General features: G+C 35.9%; 2 protein-coding genes across 2 annotated transcripts in view; both read right to left on the bottom strand.

Annotated features, from left to right (window-relative positions):
• The window catches only part of LOC144978328 (NXPE family member 4-like), a 31899-nt gene extending 16264 nt beyond the window's left edge, over positions 1-15635 (bottom strand). The window contains exon 1 of the mRNA XM_078924220.1: positions 15565-15635. The gene's annotated coding sequence lies outside the window, so the exon portion shown is untranslated. The remainder of the gene's footprint in view (positions 1-15564) is intronic.
• A 185-nt stretch (positions 15636-15820) lies between these two features.
• The window catches only part of LOC144978327 (NXPE family member 3-like), a 70682-nt gene continuing 64958 nt past the window's right edge, over positions 15821-21544 (bottom strand). Inside the window, exons 5-7 of the mRNA XM_078924219.1 lie at positions 18638-18857; positions 17198-17618; positions 15821-16123 (exon numbers count right to left, since the gene is read on the bottom strand). Of these exons, the coding sequence (XP_078780345.1) occupies positions 15926-16123; positions 17198-17618; positions 18638-18857 (839 nt within the window). The 3' untranslated portion in view covers positions 15821-15925. The remainder of the gene's footprint in view (positions 16124-17197; positions 17619-18637; positions 18858-21544) is intronic.

Genomic DNA, 21544 nt, shown 5'->3' on the forward strand with positions numbered 1-21544 from the left:
TGAGATGACGTGCGACAATGATTGAGGGTGGGGTGTGGGGGCTACCATGAGCCAATAGTCAACAGGCAGCCCAAGTATTTTATATAAAAGACTGTTTTCTTCGGTTTTAAAACCACGATTATTGATTATCCACTTCCCACCACAAACAACTGATACTCTTTACTGCTATACAAACTAGGTCAGGCCGGCAAATTTAGTTTTGCACACCTTGGGGTCTGACTTGGGAGAAATCAAAACCATATCAGTTAATCAAAACATACGGATGAAGAAAATTACAATAAATATAGATCTTATGCTATTCGTATTGCCAAATGGACTTTAATCATCAATACGAATATTACACAAATCATTCACCGAGTAGAGCCCCATGAAGCTATAAATATAAATCCCAGTCCATTAACCCGACACACACAGCAGTTCATCTTGTAGTTATGTTATTGTCTTTGGAGTAGATTAATAGTGCATTGAGGTTGAATTTTCTATTCCTTCTATTAATGACTGTTATCACAGTTGATATTCGAAGGAAGAAATTTTATATGGCAGTCTAATTGCTGTTGTCATGTTGTTCTTTAAAAAAATGATATTCACAAATCTTATGGTGGTGGTTGCTTTATATCTTTAGGGAATTTTTTGTCATTCTCAGGCTATGAGCTTATGAAGGCTACAGTCCAACACAGGGAACAATTTATATATATATATATATATATATATATATATATATATATATATATATATATATGTTTTGTCAGTATGAACGTACAGTTGGTGATTTTGTAAGGCTCTTTGGGTGGCATTGACATTGACTTGTTTGAGGCCAATAAAGTCAATGTCGTCTGCATATGCAATTTCCATGGGGAGTTTGTTTTCAAAACGTAATTGGGCCGAAGGGAGAGATTTATGTACACCTTTTAAAGCGTTTGCTAGGTAAATGATAAATAAAACAGGGTTTAGGCTGTCTCCTTGTGGTGTACCGATGTTACCAAATTATAAAATTAAATACTAAAATCAAATTATACACAACCCTTAGTAGTAGCGTATGGCTACACCTCCAAATGTATTTCGTCAACCCAGCTTCTAAAGTCTTCCTCCGCCCTAAGGATGGTTTCGTAGCCACCTTCAAGTTTAGTGACTGGACAGTGGTGGACGATGTGATCGCTGGTCTCTGGGGCTGCCTGACATTTCTGGCAGGTATCACTGTTTCCAAGTTTCCATCTGCACATATTTGATGCAGTTCTGCCATGTCCAGTTAAGAGGCGGTTTGAGGAAATCCAGTATTTCCTGGCGTTATTGAATGCAGGCACTCTTTTGGTTGGATCTTTAATGATGTTTCCTCCTTTTGGTGTTTCCCTGTTCCACATTTCTCTCCAGTTTTCCTCCACACTGAAGTCGACCATTTCTGTTAGGTGGAAAGGTCTTCTCGATTTAAGACTGGTTGTTGAAGGTGCCCCCTTTACGATTGGTTTTATGGGAGTGTTGTCTGTGGCTTTGTCAATTCTTGCATGCATCCGTTGATTAGCATCTTGTCGTCTTAAACTTGGTGGTGCAATGCCGCTCAGTGTTGGGAGCCACTGAGTTGGAGTTGACTTGAGACATCCTGTTATAATTCTCATTGATTCTCTTAATCGGATGTCAATGCGATTTACATGTGGCTCCTCATCCAAACAGGGGAACAGTACAAACACAACCCTTGTAAAATCCGTGCTTATATACAACTGCGGAACATGGGCACTGACTGGAACCGAAGAGCAAAGATAAGACAGATTCCATAGGAAACAGCTGAAAAGAGTTCTGAATATACGATACCCAACTAAAATAAGCAATAAAACACTGTATGAATAATGCAATGACAGACCCTTGTCCATTCAAATCCTGGAGGCAAGATGGCGGCTTTTTGGGCATATACTTAGAAGAGATGTAAATATACCAGCTAATAAAGCCATGAATACTTTTTTCACCCCATCTGGACACAAGAAATATCAAGGTAGACCAGCCACGTCAATTCACACTGTCCTCAATAGAGACATAAAATGCCTTCAAAATAACAAAGTATATTAAAATCAAAGGAAGACCTTACGAAATTAGCATCCACAGCAAAAGACCGTGAACAGTGGAAGGAAATGACACGGATGATTAGAGAGACAGCCGAGGCGTCCCGATCGGATGATTAGGAAGCGAAAGGCCTTAAGTCAGTTAAGTCATATATATATATATATATATATATATATATATATATATATATATATATATATATATATATATATATATATATATTTAGTGAGAATTAGTTTAGTGAGAATTACTCATAAACGCGGATGGAAAAAAAAAACAATAACAAAAATCTGAGTGACGTCAACTTCGTTCTATCCATGGATAGGGTGCGCTTGGCTAAGAAACTCACAACATTGCCATCTGGAAGTATATCTATGTGTTACCTTAAACGTTTATAGTCTGGTTAACACAGTTTAGTGAGAATTACTCATAAACGCGGATGGCAAAAAACAATAACAAAGACCGGAGTGACGTCAACTTCGATCTGTCCATTGTGTTAAACTTGGGTATCTATTTAGAAGGAACGAAACTAACGTCGCTCGGCTCTTTATTGTTGTCATGTTAATGATTAGTTCTCACTAAATAGTATCAATCAGACCATAAACGTTAAAGTTCTTTCATTGTTTGTGTTGTTCGAGCCTTGCTCAGCACATAGTTGAGTCCTTGGAAAAGACCTTTACTCACATTCTCTCACCGTACTCAGGTGTAAAATGAGTACCTGGCCGTCAACAGCGTTGTTCCTGTCGGAAAAAATTGTAATATCGCGTCATTTTCTACATGTTACGTGCTGTTGGACAGAGACCCCTTGTAAAGCACTTTGAGCACATAATTTAGTGGTCATTGCGCTATATAAAAGCTCTAGTTATACCCGGCTGGCGGATGTTGTGATTATTTACATAAAGGCATAACATGAATAGATAGCGCGATATCATTAAACGTGTTTAAAAATTTTTAAAAATCGTCTATGGGCAATAACTGGAGAGCAACACGGAAAATTGAGTGACCTTATCAAGACACGAAACCAAGAGGGCTACTTCCGTGTGTGGGTTTTCAATTTACTTGCTATACAGATGACGTCAGCCATGAGACACTAACAAATATGTCGCTACTACTACTACTACTACTACTACTACTACTACTACTACTACTACTACTACTACTACTACTACTACTACTACTACTACTAGTACGACTACTACTACTACTACTGCTACTACTACTACTACTACTACTACTACTACTACTACTACTACTAGTACGACTACTACTACTACTACTACTGCTACTACTACTAATACGACTACTACTACTACTACTACTACTACTACTACTACTACTACTACTACTACTACTACTACTATATTAGAATAATAATAATAATAATAATATAATAATAATAATAATAATAATAATAATAATAATAATAATAATAATAATAATAATATAATAATAATAATAATAATAATAATAATAATAATAATAATAATAATAATTAAGAATAATTCATTTGTTTTTTAATAATAATTCAATCATAGAACAGAAACATACAAGTAGATAAAAAAGATGCAAATTAATATTCATCAAAAACATATTTCAAAGAACCAAGCTATATATCAACCATATTTTGAAACTATTCACTGAAGAAGCAGTTCTAGTTTGTAATTTCAGACTATTCCAAACTTTTGCAATACGAAAAACAAATGAATTATTCTGAATTATTATTATTATTACAAATTATTCTAATATTAGCAGCGACATATTTGTTAGTATCTCATGGCTGACGTCCTCTGTATAGCCGCAAGTTTCAATTTTAAGTCGTCAAACATAGCCTTTGAGTATTGACGGTATGTGTTTAAGTAAAATATCCACCATTTCTCCCCGCCATATCAATCGCACAAGTACACAAAATTATGTTTAAACTTAAGATTTATCGTCTGATTTTGAGAAAATTTATTGGGAAGTAATCACCCAACTGAAGATAGAAGATATGAACCAAATTTAAGTTATAATACAAATAAACATTATGAGCTAAAGGCTGTTTACCGACTTGACACAGCCTGGTATAGATAGTTCGAAGATGACGTCACTCAGGTCTTTGTTATTGTTTTTTGCCATCCGCGTTTATGAGTAATACTCACTGAACTGTATTAACCTGACTATAAACGTTCATGGATACACACAGTTTTGTGTATTTGTCCGTTATACTTCCGGATGGCAATGTTATGAGCTTCTTAGCCAAGCGCATACTATCTATTGGGACGCGTCGTCTGCTACTCAAACCGTATTGCGACTCCAGAATTTTTCCGTCTTTGTATTAATACTCTTCAACAGTCGTAACGTCACTTCCTTCCTAATGACGTATGGTAACTTAGTAACACTGGCTCTAAACTATCGGACAAATGGCGGACGACGTATGAAATATTTCTGCGGCGAGCATAAAAGTGTATCCAGAGGGAAAAAAAAAAACATAAATTTGATCATGTTTTGACTTTTACACATTCTGATCACAAAGCATATGAAAAGTTCTAGCCAGCATGAAGAATAAAAAGTAATGATTTTATTTTTGTTTAGAACCAAGATGGCCGCCGTTGCCGGGCGGCGTGACATCAGACTATTGAATTCAATTTCAGTCTCGGTTGATAGTATGTTAGACATTTTGGTGCGAACTAACCACCTCTCTGGCAATGACTAAATACTAAATTAAAAATCGCTACGACACTATTTATGCTATGCGTATAGCCAAAATACTCATAACTTCCGCCAGCCGGATAAAACGTACCATTACAAAACTATGTGTTTATTTTATGGCTGATTGATAGACAATCCCCTTCTCCCTCCTAATACACTATAATAATATATTGGATCTCTTAATCAGTTAATAATCTTAATAAGTTGATCTGCCCTGCATGCTAAGACAGTGGTAGAAATAATAATTGAGAAGACCCGATCACCTCTATACCTGCGTTACGTCAACAACAGCGCGATCTCTATGCTCTTTGGTCGTATTGAGATACATTAAAGCTCCCCGATTTCGTTCTAGGATTGGTCTATTTTATTTACTGATCATGTTTGTACGCGTGACCACGTTCTTAATTCAGATAATAACAAGGTCAATCAATAAAGTATGGCATCGGTTCTGGTAGGCCAAACAATAGGGACGTTTGGAAATCGATTAAAGGTATACATTATTGACGCCAACAGTAGCGGACTTCAGTTTAACTCAGTCAATCCTAGAGATTTTTTTTTACTTTTCAAAATTGGAAAATAAAAATGTATTAAACATGAGCATGTACATAGATAGTTTTATTCAACTACATGCAAAAAAAAACAACTAAAAAACAGTAGCTTTAATACTACGCCTATAATTTGTCAAATAAAAATGTACCAAATAGGCAGGGGGAAAAGTAACCCGAATAAACTACGGATATAGACGGTGTTAGGGTTGAGTGAGTTAATATTATGCATATTACCCGAAATAATCAGCCTGTGGCGGGGGTTTGTACTTTAACCCTCTCCTTACCACCTACAGCAAAATCGTCACATTTGTTACGACACAATAATATACATCTTTTCTTATTCAGATTTATATTGTACACCACAATGATCTTTGTTTGATTAATAAGAACATAAAGTTGTTTTGTAGAGAGATTGGTTGAGTTTTAAAAATCCATTTTTTTTCTGCTGGGTAAGCCTGTCATTTGGGGAAAATACTGAAAATGATTGGTAAGGAGAGAGTTAAATGGGTTCGTGTCCAAATGATAAGCTCAATGGTCTGGGTTTGAACCTAATATGCACGCCATAGCTATCGTTACCAGCTGCGTCACTCAACCTAAACCACAAACGGCTCATGTTTAATCTAGGGGTGATTAAGAACAACCTTAAGGTCCCTTATGACTAATTGTAATAATAGCAAGTGAGTCAAGACAATTGTAACATCCGATACAATAACACAGTACAAGATAGAGAGAGAGTAAGTGGAAGGTAGGATGATGATTATGGATAATGTATATTTTGCACTTTTAACTTTTTAATCCTGTATTTATTTGATTATAGGAAGAATGACTCTAATTGAGTGGATCTTATCTAATTTATTTATTGATTGATTGATTTATTTATTTATGTATTTATTTATCTAATGTTAATCATATATGTCACTGGGTTGGAATTTTGAAAATGTTATGAGCCCGATTGGCTTATCTTTCGTCCAACTGTTGTAGGCAACGTCTTTCAAGATTATGTTTGGTTCCCTTCTTGAGACTGAACTTGCGTCTTGTGCACGGTAAAGGGTTGGTTCTGGTTCTGCCGGACCTTCTTTAAAAGCAATGACTGTTTCTGGGATGGCAAGGGTTGTTTTAGGGTGTTACGGAATAAATAAGCCCTAGGCAGATGACGCGGTGTAAGGAATAGTATCCATTAACAATGGTTAAGTTTGCGATGCCTTGACCGTTTAATGCTTATAATCGCTTAAGCGAAATTGTGAACGCATTCGTGTTGACATTACGCTTCAACAGTCGCAACGTCACTTCCCTCATAATGACGCATGGTAACATAGTAACTGGCTCTAAACTATTAGAACAATGGCGGACGCCCTTATGAAATATTTCTCCGTCGAGCGTAAAAGCGTATCCAGAGGAGAAAAAAAAAGCATTATAAATCTGATCATGTTTTGATTTTTACACATTCTGATCACAAGACATATGAAAAGTTCTAGCCAGCATGAAGAATAGAAAGTAACGATTTTCTTTTTTTTAGAACCACGATGGCCGCCGTTGCTGGGCGACGTGACATCAGACTATTGAATCCAATTGGTGACAATTGGCTAGCAAACTGTTTGTGTTGAATTGTCTCAATTCAAGGTGTTAATTTCTCTTTGCAAATACCGTTTTCGATTAATCAATTGAAGGTGATTTGAAAACAGACGGCCGAGCAAGTAAAAATGGCTCATAATACATCCCCATCGATCCTGGGTCTAAAATCACAATTTTAACACCGGCTGTCAAAACAGATACGTGGTAGCTTTAAGTGTGGCAATAGGTGGAATGCGTATGAGGAAAATATTGATTAGTTCTGCCCGCGAATCAATATCAACCAACAAAAGTATGTGTAACACGAGACTACACTGATCATAGATGATAGCGCGGTTGGTTAAGAAACTTATAACATTGCCATCCGGAAATTTAGGTAGAGCGAAGTTGACGTGACTCAGATTATTGTTATTGTTTTTTGGGGTTTTTTGGGGTTTTTTTTTGTTTTGTTTTGTTTTGTTTTTTTGGTTTGTTTTTTTTTTTTTTTTTTTTGGGGGGGGGGGGGGGGGGGTTGCCATCTATGTTTATGAGTAATTCTCATTAAACTTTATTAACCAGACTATACACGTTCAAGATTACACATAGTTTTGTGTGTTAGTCCGTTACATTTCCGGATTGCAATGTTGTAAATTTCTTAAACAAGCGCACAGAATCTATCCTTCGTTTACGTGTATACCTCACTTACCGGAGTTCCGTCTCCCTGCAGAGGTTGAATGTCATGGAACGCCATTCTTCACGCCCAAGGGCCATTAACGAGCAGTCGATTATCTTTTTGCCAGTTGTTGGCTGCACATTTCCTATCCAGGAGTTCCTTGGTTTTCCTCGTTTACGTATAGATAGTTTGCGGTTGGCTAAGAAGCTCACATGCTATCCGGAAGTACAACGGACCAATAGTTAAAGCGAGGTGTAACCTTGAACGTTTCTAGTCTGGTTAAGGGGTGGTTTGGGTATTATCTAAAAGAATTACCAATATTGGGCGGTTTTAATAATTCTGTATCGTCATTGCAGGTTACTAAACTACATTTTTGGTGTAAAATATAAATAATCTGTGTTGATACCCGTTTTGCGATCTATTTTGGGGGTCTGACTTAAAAGAAATATAACAATCTTATACCAATATTGGGCGGTTTTAATAATTCTGTATCGTCATTGCAGGTTACTAAACAACATTTTTGTTGTAAAATATAAATAATCTGTGTTGATCCCCGTTTTGCGATCTATTTTGGGGGTCTGGCATAAAAGAAATATAACAATCTTGCGGCAAACGTTTCACAAAATCCAAATTAGGAATGACCTCCATATTCTTCCCTCTTATAAACATTGTAGCATAGTGTGTCACCATAGAGAGATTTTACAGCTTTAGCTTATGAAATGTTTATTAGAACATTACAAAGTTGAGAATCAAAATGTTATGACAAAATTGATGTTAAAAATTTATAATTTGGATTATAATTCAAAATACACATTATTCATTATCAAAAACAATCTCTCTATGGTGACATAATACATTATCTCTGTGATAACTGTGGAAATTTTCAGACAAGTTTATTGAATAGATTCTGAGAAACGTTTGACACATTATCCCATACCCTTAGAAAAAGGACATATTGAGAAAATAAAACAATAGCTCTCCGTTTTTCACACTTTCTTACTACCTGTACCCCGACTGTGGGTTTTTTTGGTTTGTATATTTTCAGAAGTTGGACTTCAATAATATTATTTCGAAGATAATAAAATATAGTTTTCCACCAAAACTTCAAATCATTTTTTGAAGGATTTTTCTAATAATTAGGCCCAAACTGCCCCTTAATACAGTTTAGTGAGAATTACTCATAAACGCGGATGACAAAAATGCAATAACAAAGAACTGAGTGACGTCGACTTTATACTATCTATAGATAGAACGAAGATGACGTCACTCAAGCCTTTGTTATTGTATTTTGCGATCCGCGTTTGTGAGTGATTCTCACTAAACTGTATTACCCCGACTATAAAAGTTGATGGTCACACATAGTTTTGAGTGTTGGTCCGCTATACTTCCGGATGGCAATGTTATGAGCTTCTTAGCCAAGCGCATACTATCTATAACCCAATACTAAGACCTGTATTGTGACGTCTGTCTTAGGACAATACACCATCTATAGATAGAATGCGGTTGGCATTTCACAACATTGCCATCTGGAAGTATAACGGACCAAAACACAAACTCTGTGTAACCATGAACTTTTATAGTCTGGTTAATACAGTTTAGTGAGAACAACTCACAAACGCGGATGGCAAAAACAATAACAAAGGCCTGAGTGACGTCATCTGCATACTATCTATTGAGTTGTAGTAAGTGGTGCTCAAGGAAGCAAAAAGTCCCATTGGTTGAACTATTGATGCTATGCTCACAAAATCCGCCAGCCAGATATATCGTACCAACACACAAACCTATGTGTAACCTTAAACGTTTATAGATGCTGTGCGCTTGGCTAAGAAACTCACAGCATTGCCATCCGGAAATATAACTAACGGACAACACACAAAACTATGTGTAACCTTGAACGTTTATAGTCTGATTAATACAGTTTAGTGACAATTATTCATAAACATGGATGGCAAAAAAAAAACAATATAAATGACCCGAGTGACGTCAACTTCGTTCTATCTATAGTCTTATCACTATAATTTAGGAAGAAGTAATCACTAAAAATGTCTAAATACAGAAAAAAGAGCTAAGTGATGTTAATTTCGTTCCTTCTATTGAATAAACGCATGATTCAATCTTTTGGTGGTCATCACCTTACAGAAGGGACGAAATTGACTTCATGCAATTCTTTGTTGTTGCTTTTTGACAGATATTTAGATGATTAGTTCTCGCTAAATTATATCAATCAGAATATAAAGCTTCATGGTTATACATAGTTTTGTGTGTTGATACGTTAAATCCAGATGGCGGAAGTTGTCAGTAATTTAACTAAACATATGGCATCAATATTTTGAAGTTATCGGGGTGGGGAAGAGAAAAACAGTGCACCGTCTTGTGAGTTTTTGTTAGTAGTGCTCAAGGAAACAAATGATCCCAGTGGTTTAATTATTTTATAGAACTCAAGATTTGTTTTCTTTTGGTGGTCTGGCATGACAGTTTGACGTAAATTGTTTGTCAGTATCAGGCTTTGATTTTAAGAAGGCTACGACCAGGCTATGTTGTTTATGAAGGCTACGTTCAAAGCTATAAGGTATATGGAGCCTGGAGCTTGTCCATGTTTCTATGGCAGTAAACGGTCAGTAGCAATGGTTCGCTTTCCTGTGGATAGGATGTTAGTCTGATTGACTTTCCATCAGATCAAACACACCCAGTTAACCAACTATTGCTGGGTGTGCAGGGAAGACAGAAAAAAATAAATAAAAACCTTGATTGCACAAGGGCTCGAGACCAGTGTCTTTGCGTGTGAAGCGAGTTCTCTACCAACTGAGCCATCGGTACCTTGTCAGGACTGTAAACTGAGTGCATTCATTTTCGTCTCCTGTACGTGAACAACCAATGTGTCACAGACGCGATACATTTATGAAATTTACTCACAACAAACACATGAAACATCACTCACTCACTCTCACTCACTCTACCCCATGACGGGTTGGTCGTCGGGAGAACTCTCGGGATGCAGACTACATGATTCGACCCCGCTCATCACGGTCTTGGGCCTTCCTCATTAGATTGTTCCACGTCAATCCTGTCCAATCTTTTATGTTATCCTGCCATACTTTCCTCTGTCTTCCTCTTCTTCGGCAGCCTTCTACTGTGCTCTGCAATATTGTCTTGCATTAGCTTTCGTGTCTTACGAGGTGACCATGAAACATACCAGCAAACAAAGCTATGTGTAATCTAAAAGGGTTTTATTACTATTATTAAGCACTTATTTAGAGAAAAGGGATCAACCAAAGGTGTTCTAGAAACAATAACAAAGAAACTCCGTGTGTTGTTTCACTTTGTTGACTGAAAGAAATAATATGAGATAAAACATTCGCGTTCGGTTCCTGCCGGTTCGGCAACTAAAAACAAGTGAGTTGCATTCACTTTGCTATGATAAAACAAGAGACCAACTGAGAGAAATAAATGTCAAATGGAGTGCAAGACGGACCGGTGCGTCACGCAAGAATGGCTCTACCAAAAAAGACAAGAGTTTAATACGCTTCAATAGTCGTAACGTCACGCCCCTCGCAATGACGCATGGTAAATGGTTACTTTTTAAATGGCTCTAAACTATCGGAACAATGGCTAACCCCCTTATGAAATATTTCTCCGACGAGCATAAAAGCGTATCTAGACGGAAAAAAAAACCCTATAAATCTGATCATGTTTTGACTTTTACACATTCTGATCACAAGACATATTATGAAAAGTTCTAGCCAGCATGAAGGACAAAAAGTACAGACTTTCTTTGTTTAGAACCACGATGGCCGCCGTTGCTGGGCGACGTGATCGACATCAGACTATTGAACTATTGAATCCAATTGGCGGGAGTGACGGTGGTGATGAATTGATTACGGATTGACTTCATACGCATTCATGGCTTTTTCATTCAATGTCTACAGTAATAAAATATTTAAGAGTTGGTTATTGAACAAACACTAACAGACACTAAACAGTCACACAAACAAACACACACACATACACATTTAAGACACCTACCATACAAATCCATACAGACACCACAGGCACAGACATACACAGACACCACACACAAACACAATCATACACACACATACATACACACACACACACACACACATATATATATATATATATATATATATATATATATATATATATATATATATAATGCAAATTTTCACTCACATGTTTTTGCCGAGACGACTCGTTTCTGTGTTTTTAACACTTCTTCAGTCGGCGTAATCCATTGTAATGTCCGTAGAAAACTTCTTACTCCAAACTAAAGTTGTTTCGTTGTGTAGTGGTGATTAGTGTTGATGTGTATTGTGATGTGCTCTCATGTTTATATTATGAGTGTGTGTGTGTGTGTGTATGTGTGTGTATGTGTGTATGCGTGTAGGTGTGCTGTGTGTACACGTGTGTGTGATATTGTAGTGAAATGTGGTTGCGGCGGTGGGGCGGGGGGGGGGGAGGCGCGGGGGGGGGAGGGGGGAGGGAAGAGGGGGAGGAGGCGTATAATGGGGTCGGGAGGGGGGGGAAAGTTTGAACTCAAAACGCAAAAGGCCAAATAACCCTCCCCACCCCCTTCCTTCCCCCCCCCCCACTTTCCCCCCCTCCCGACCCCATTATACGCCTCCTCCCCCTCTTCCCTCCCCCCTCCCCCCCCCGCGCCACCCCCCCCCCCGCGCCTCTCCCCCCCCCCCCCCCCCCCCGCCGCAACCACATTCCACTACAATATCACACACACACACATGTACACACAACACACAACACACCTACACGCATACACACACATACACAACACACACTCATAATATAAACATGAGAGCACATCACAATACACATCAACACTAATCACCACTACACAACGAAACAACTTTAGTTTGGAGTAAGAAGTTTTCTACGGACATTACAATGGATTACGCCGACTGAAGAAGTGTAAAAAACACAGAAACGAGTCGTCTCGGCAAAAAAATGTGAGTGAAAATTTGCATTATATATTAGCTCTAACCACCATTATCGAGCACTTTCGTACCTACAAGTACCCACCAACACTCATAAATATATATATATATATATATATATATATATATATATATATATATATATATATGATCGGATTACGCCGACTCAGGACGTGGAATAAAGCCACAGAAACGAACGTCTCGACCATATAATGTGAGTGACAATTTATATTTTATATTAGCTCTAACCATCATTATCGAGCACTTTCGTACCTACGATTACCCACCAACACTCATATATATATATATATATATATATATATATATATATATATATATATATATATATATATATATATGTATTATATATATATATATATATATATATATATATATATATATATATATATATATATATATATATATTATAATAATAATAAAAACAAAACACATGGAACTCAACTTCTTGATACTGGATAAAAGTATATTATAAAATAATATATAATATTTCAAGTATAATTATGATCAACTTCTACAATGTTGTTTTGAGCATTTGCTCTCATCAGGAAGTGATTAGAGCGAATGATCGAAACAATATTGTAGAAGTTGATCATAATTAAACTTGACAGTCAGACAGATAGATAGATAGATAGATAGATAGATAGATAGATAGATAGATAGATAGATAGATAGATAGATAGATAGATAGATAGATAGATAGATAGATAGATAGATAGATAGATAGATAGATAGATAGATAGATAGATAGATAGATAGATAGATAGATAGAAATATAAATAGATAGATAGACAGACAGACAGATAGACAGACAGACAGATAGATAGATATATTGATAGATAGATAGAGAGAGAGAGAAAGAGAGAGAGAGAGAGAGAGAGAGAGAGAGAGAGAGTGTGTGTGTGTAATGTAATGGAAAATTTATCTAGCGCCATTATCCATTTACAAAGCTCAATAACGCTTCACAATGACAATAACAAATAATAAGTAAACAAATTAATAAATATACACATACACATATACACGCACAAACACCCACACACACACACACACACACACACACACACACACACACATATATATTTTTTAATATATGTACGTATATATATATATATATATATATATATATATATATATATATATATATATATATATATATATATATTGAATCGTGTTTGATACAAATATGGTACGAATAGTGCTCGACATGTAGCAATGGAGCGAATTATTATTTTAATGCTTACCACAATGTTGGAGTCAGTCGACATCGATGTTTCAGGCCTTTTCAGCCATCGTCGGGACTGTGTGTTACATGAGTCTGATTTGCTGTCTGTTGTTGTTTGTTGAAGTGGTGCCGGTTTGTAGTTGATTAGTAAGTACTTCCGTTGATATGGACAAGTATTGTACATCTCATTTTTCGTGTGTTGAGTGTGGCTTCATGAGGGTGTTTGATTATAGTATATTTCTCTTCCAGGCATAAGCTACATTGTTTTGATGTTGGTGTGTATCATGTTGCTTTAGATATAATTTTCCATGAAATGTTGTGGTCTAGTTTGTTATCTTTTAATTTCCAAGTATGTTCGCTGAGTATTGTGGATGTTTTTTTTTTGTTAGTGTTTCTCAATGTTGAGGTGTGGAGGTTGTATCTTGTTTTGAAATTTTTTTCCGTTACTCCTGCATATTTTTCTTGCTTTTTTGTTTTTAGTTTCGGTGACTGTGGCTTGGTAAATTAAACTTGATTCTAAACATTGTTTGTTTAGCGGGCAATGTTCCTTATTTCTGCAGTTGCATTTTCTGGTGTGTGGGTTTTGCTCTTGTCGGTGGTTGATTACATTTTTTTTGTTGTGGCTTGAAATTATTTGTTCGATGTTGCGCATACACGAGTAGCTTATTTTTATGGTATTCCTGTTGACAAATGTATGTAGCTTGTGGTTTCTTGGAAAGTGTGTATCAATTATTTCAGGAACTGCTGTCCAATGTTTGTGCTGACGTTTTTGTCGAAAGGTGGGTTGAACCAAGTAATATGTCGTTTTCTTGTTTTGCGTTCTTCACTTGTGTGTTGAGGTTTACATGAGAGGGGCGCGTCTGTGTATTCAAATGGTGTGTTGTATCCGCTTTTTGTTAGTGCTTCTTTGTAGGGGGTGGCTGCGACGTTAAATATCTCTCTGTTTTCCGAAAGTTTGCTCACCCTCAGTGCTATGCTTTTTTGGTATGTTTTCAATGACGGAACGGGGGTGGTTTCTGTTTTTATTAATGTAGCTAATGGTGTTGTTTGGTTTTCTGAACGGTTGGAATGAATTGGATTTTATGTCGAATGTGATGTCGAGGAAGTCAACTGTTTTTTTTTTGTGTTTGCTTCTATCGTGATTTTCAAATTGTTGTTTTGGAATATTTTACAGATTTGTTTTTTGATGTTTTCGTTCGCTCTTGGTCGTTTGTTGGTTATAGCGAGTCCGTCATCTCTATAGAGGCCGATGTATGTGTCTGTGTGTGTGTGTGTGTGTGTGTGTGTGTGTATGTTGCAGTTGTGACAGGATGTAGAGTCCCACCAGTTCGCATGTTTCAGCACCGTCGAACGAACCCATTGTTACGTCGAAATCATTATGTCGCTTTGTCCACGGCGTGTTGTCATAGTATAGTGTGCTGTGCCTGGTGTGCTTGATGATGTGTTTTTCCTCCTCTGTGATGTTGGTGTATTTTGCTGCGAATTCCAATGCTTTTTTTGTAAGTCTGGGGTGATGGAGGAGTAAAAATCGCAAAATGTCGAAAGAGAATAAGGTGCAATTTTCTTTGTTTTGGATATTTTTAAACCATTCAATTACTTCATCTGTGTTTTTCCACTGGTTGACTTTAGTTGCTTCTTTGACGTTTTTATTTATTTTTTCTAATATCTTTTTGCTGATTTTTCCAATTTCAGATTTGTATGGATTCATTAGTCTACATTTTGGATTATTTTTTAAGTCAGGCTTGTGATCTTTTAATGTGATGAACGCTTCTCTTCTTGGTGCTGTATCGATTCGATCGCTAAGGTCAAGTCTGTTCGCTATATTCTTATCTATGTGTTACTTACGGATAATTGTTTTTTGACTGGTTTGCCACAATACCAGGTATATTCGCCGTTCTCCTTGGTGAAGTTGCACACTTCACTTTCCGGCCAACCAATCAAAATCAGACTATTGTCAAATAATTTGACTTATCGTCCCAAAACGGTATTATGTCGAGATGAACCAGAGGAAAAAAGAGATTTATATGTTATTACGGATAACTGTTTTTTGACTGGTTTGCCACAATACCAGGTATATTCGCCGTTCTCCTTGGTGAAGTTGCACACTTTACTTTCCGGCCAACCAATCAAAATCAGGCTATTGTCAAATTTGACTTATCATCCCAAAACGGTATTATGTCGAGATGAACCAGAGGAAAAAAGAGATTTATATATTACTTACGGATAACTGTTTTTTGACTGGTTTGCCACAATACCAGGTATATTCGCCGTTCTCCTTGGTGAAGTTGCACACTTCACCGCGATTGAATCCGGGCAAGAATGGCAGGGGGGAACATGGGGTCGATTCCGATGCATTCGTGTTTTTGAAAATCCCAAAGAACCAATGGGACGTAGTGAACAGCCGCTAAAGAATTTTTTTTTGAAAGAGAGAGTGGGAGACAAAAAAAAGTTTCCGTTACTGTTAGTTCATTTCAGAGTCAGTAAAAAAAAAAAAGAAGATGACAGAATGAGCAAAGGATTTTTTAAAATCACTAACCAACACCCGAGAAAAAGAAGGGCAAAGAGTACTAAACAAGCTTAAACGAGCTTTTCTATAGCGCAATATCCACTATACGTGCTCAAAACGCTTTACAAAGGGTCCCTGACCACAGCAACACGAAACGTGTAGAACGAGACATGACGCCTGTAAGGCGATAACAATTTTTCCCACAGAGACAGCGCTGTTATTGACCAGGTACTCGTTTAACACATGAGTATGGTGAGAATATCTGAGTAAAGATCCTTTTCCAAAGACTCAACAATGCGCCCATTGAGGCTCGTCCCAAAGAGCCTCCGATCCGAAAGCGATTGTCATACCACAAGACCACTTAGTAGCTGCACTAGAATTTGACAGAGAAGAAATCTAGACTAAAGACCATCGTATCCGTTTGTCTAGTCTGAGATCACCAGATATTCCACTATATGTTCCACTAATGACACCTGCAGTGAAGCACTGCCAAAATGAATAAAAAATGTTAAAAAATAAATGAGAGTAGACAAAAGGATAAGTACGTTAATATAGGGAATGAGATTTCAATACAGATTTAAGAGTAGCGCCCCTTTGTTGGAAGTCGCGTCTTGACAACCGACAGACGCTATAGCCATTATTAGTACCAATCATTAGCGGGAAGTTCAGTAAGTTTAGGAAGGGTTGTCTCTTCGTATTGTATTATTTATCAACATCTTTTATTTTTAATTTGTAGTCTACATCATATTTTGTTAACATTTCATACTGGAGAAAACTAAAGAAAAGATCTACGTTGGTTATGGTATGCATTTTTGTACGGAAATATGAATAATAAATTTTGTATTTGGAGCGCTTGGCTTGTAGTTGGTTTGTTTACAAATAACTTCTCCACCGGTGACGTCCAAGCAAGGACGCTACTTTTCCGCTAATCTCATTCCCTATTTTAAGGTTAAGACAGAGAAACAGACATACCTGTATGTACAAGATTGATCTAAACAGCTCCCTGGTATGAGCGATTGTCGCTTTCACAGTAATACTTCCAGCCCAAGGTAACTTGCTCTTCACGGCATAAGTACCGTCACCATTGTCCTCGACATTGGCTGTGACAGAGGCCCCAAGGTCATCGCTCGCCAACCACAGCCGGACACTATCTCCACCCTTTTTTCTAGCTTCACCACGGCCGTTTCGTATCCGAATTAGAAATCTGACTTCATCACCTATGTAATATTTCTTCCCAGCAGGTTTTTCGACAAGTTCTACGGCAGATTTACTAGCCCACGCAGTATCATCCATGTTTAACAAGGGGCCCTGGGATAGATAATCTAGTTCCCAAGGAAACATGTCATCACTGGGAGACGGGTTTATCAATTCGGAATGATTGAATGCGCAACATCTGAAGACAAACAAATGATAACAATGATGATTTATCTTTAATGAAAAATAATAATAGTAGTAATAGTAATAATAATAATAATAATAATAATAATAATAATAATAATAATAATAATAATAATAATAATAATAATAATAATAATAATGATAATAATAATAATAATAATAATAATAATAATGATGATGATGATGATGATGATGATGATGATGATGATGATGATGATGATGATGATGATAATAATAATAATAATAATAATAATAATAATAATAATAATAATAATAATAATAATAATAAAATCCATAAATGACTACTTAAATGATTTCATTCCTTTATTATAATAATTGTTATAATAGTGCGTTGAGAAACTTGGTATAGTTATTGGCCAATGACCTAAAATGAACTCTTTATCTCTATGTTAATGCACTGCAAATTCTAGTCTTAAAGTGTTGTAATCATTATTATAAGTCAAGGCGGCAAAGGGGTGGAACACACACAAAAATTAATAAATAAATACATTTAAGTACAGACTGGTCACCGACCAACCCCAGCCACCCCCACCCCCTCCCCCAAATCCCACACCAACGCTGAGATAATAAGGTATTCATCCGGACCATTCCCAATCATACAATTCCTAAACACCACAAAATATCAACATAGTACATGGTAAAGAGAAATAAATACGTCCCTGACATAAATTCATCTTTCAAAATTTGTTTCCAGATACCCTCTCAACCCCAACTTTCTCCCCTCATCGGAGGCCGGAGATAGCACATTATTACTAAATCATTTCGCCTTCTGTCGCACCAAAACAGAAGACGGGCATCAATATTATTGACAACCATCGCATTCATATTTTTTGGTTTATGTCTTTTTGTCAAACTGGAGGTCCTAATCTAGTAATAGTATGTGAAGTTACAGTCATCTGGTTATTTTTTGAAATCCCTTGATATCTCCACTAAAAAGGTAAAAAAAAAAAAAAAAGGGGGGGGGGGGGGGGGGGGGGGGGAGAGGAATCTTACCGAGTTGCCAAATTGATATTTATGCCATCTTGTTTGTGGGTGAAGCCAAATTTGACGGTAGATCTCCAGAACCGAATGGAATTTGGATGAACTTTGCCACAATCTTTATTGAAACTAATTGATAGTTTTGCGCACCTTGCCAAATTCCGTTGAATTTCTCCCTCTGTAATATTAGTACCTTGAAGAGATGGCACTCTGTTTTCTTCAATCTGTGTTTTTCCTGTCAAAGTAATTCAGTTTTAACCAGTTAACTGCCGTACTCCGGAAAATCACGTTTTTGCCAAGATGAGGGTCATTTAAATCGATCGATATTTGTGTCAGTACATGACATAATCAGTCGGAAGGTGAAAAATTTGGATTTACATTTTCTTTTCATTTTCTTAAAGAATAATATGCTCACCAGAGCATTTTCATCTTTTTTTGAAATAAATCGGGTGATTTTTCATGAAGTTATGGTCTGATGTAGGGTAAAGGTATCCAGCAACTTTTTCAAATTTTATACTTTTTCAACTTGACTAGCTGTAAAAGATATTTAGAAATGAAATTAAGTTTTGCTATTTAACGAAGATATACAAAAAGGTATGATTTAATAATTTATGACAAGAACTCATTTTCATTATTTTAATTTTACATAAAAATTGACCTTCTAACTACACTTGGCAATATCTCAGTTCAAACCTTTTCACAATTCGACTGATGATGTCATTCACTGTAACATTTGATGAACGAGTCTTTTGGACAAATGTTTAAAAACATGTTTGTTTGTTTGTTTTTCCAGAGTATGGCATTTAAATGGTCAAGGGCCCGATACACATTCAATCAAAGATTCTTTCTATTTGAGTCTCAACACCTGAAAACGGTATTGAATTAGGACGTTTTAAATGATAAAATTTGGTTTTGGAGCAAGATATTTGAGGTCTGTGCTAACATTTTTTGTTTTATTTAGAAGAAAGAAATATAGACTCTCAAGGGTCTTAAAGATAAAATGTTATATCTCGTATCATTTTAATTTAAAGTGATTTTTCATTATCTAGTTCATCCCGAAGCTATACGGCATTGAGACGGTAGGTTATAATATTTATTCAAGTATTGTTTCTTTATTCAGAACGTTTTGCAATCTAAGGTGTGGTCCGTTGCATTGATATTTGATATTAAGTCGCGGAAAACAAGGTGCCGAATAGCGAAGTGTAAAAGAAAAAGATTAGAAATATCAAATTTTGTATTTTGGTTCTTACAGAAATGGAATCTTTCTCTTCTATAAAATTGAAGAAGAAAAAACCCTAAACCGTCTCACGTTTTTTTGGATGTATAGTCATTGTACATTATCTAAATCACGTATGGATAATACTGACTAACGGTAACATGTCATAGATTTGTTTTCTCTGTCGTGATTATAATATTATATGTATAAATTTTATCAAATCAAATAATGTTATATGAATAGTTTATATTGTTATAGACCGTTTATATTATATAATGGTTTGGTTGTTTGTGTTTGTTTTGTCTGGTTTGGGTTTGTCTTGTTTTTTTGTTTTTTGTTTGTTTGTTTTTTTTTGTTTGTTTGTGTTTTTTTTTGGGGGGGGGGGGGGGGGTTATGTTTTGTTGGGTTCTTTTTTTTTTTTTTTTGGAGGGGGGGGGGTTCTAGGTTCTTAACTGTTTTGTTTAATTGTTTGTTTGTTTAAGGATTTTGTCTTATTGTATTTTTGGAGAGGGTGGTGGTTTGTTTTGTTTTGTTTTCCGATAGTGTACGATAGTTTAGGCGGGTTTTTTTAGGCGTTTTAATGAATGAATAAATTGTCGATAAAACATAACTTTTATTATCTTGTCTTATCTTATCTTATATTACTGTATTTTCAATTTGTTCAAAGACATAGGTTTAAAATGTATGCGACCAGATGCAATAGTGATAAATAAATAAAATAGATAAATATAAGATAAGATAAGATAAGTTATACTTTATTGATCCTGAATGGAAATCATGATAATGTTACACATCATTCACCGTTATATTAGCACAGATTCATACATTGTCATGAACTAATTGATGAAAATACGAAGCTAATTTGAGACAAAATAAACATCAAATATAATAAAACATTCATAAGATATACAACAGTAACAAGCAATACTCTAACAATCGGACATAAATTAGAACAGAGTTGTAATAATAGATTTGTACTGTAAATAGAATTTTGAAAATAGATTGGGAAGGATTGCACATAGCCAACACAGGTTGATAACAAGTAAAAATAAAGCATGTAATTTAAATGTATAAATAAATATTAAATAATGTAGATATAGCATCATGCAAACATGCACAAATAAATAGACTTAAGTCGAATATAGTAGCTTTCAAATTTCATGTAATAAAAGTCATCCTAAAGTTTCTTATTGCTGATGGTAAAAATGAATTAAAATATCTTTTTCTTTTGGTTTTCATGTGTCTGTTGCTCCTGTGGCTTATTTTGATTTCGTTGTACAAGTGTGGGACTCGTCTCTTTATATATATATATATATATATATATATATATATATATATATATATATATATATATATATATATACGAGGGCTCTTTCAGAAATAACCGAAAAATGCCCGTTGTTCAGCAACCAGTGGAGATTTTTTAATTCTGTAAACGACATGATATTCCTTATTTCCTTACGGATATTCCCAGAAATTATGAAGTGCATCATTATGCACATTTCTAGACGATTTTAAAGATGGCGGCCCACCTTGAAACTTGGTCAAAGGAGGAAATCAGAGCTGTCATACGTTTTTTGAACGCCAAAAGTCTGAATCCTACCGAAATTCATAAAGAACTTCAGAGTGTATATGGTGAGCATTTTATAAGCCGTACACAAGTCTATCACTGGTGTAATTTGTTTGAAGCCGGCCATTCCGACTTG

The sequence above is a fragment of the Berghia stephanieae genome, chromosome 8, assembly GCF_034508935.2.
Source record: "Berghia stephanieae isolate SIO BIC M18660-M18661 chromosome 8, UCSD_Bste_1.3, whole genome shotgun sequence".
Lineage (NCBI taxonomy): Eukaryota > Metazoa > Mollusca > Gastropoda > Nudibranchia > Aeolidiidae > Berghia > Berghia stephanieae.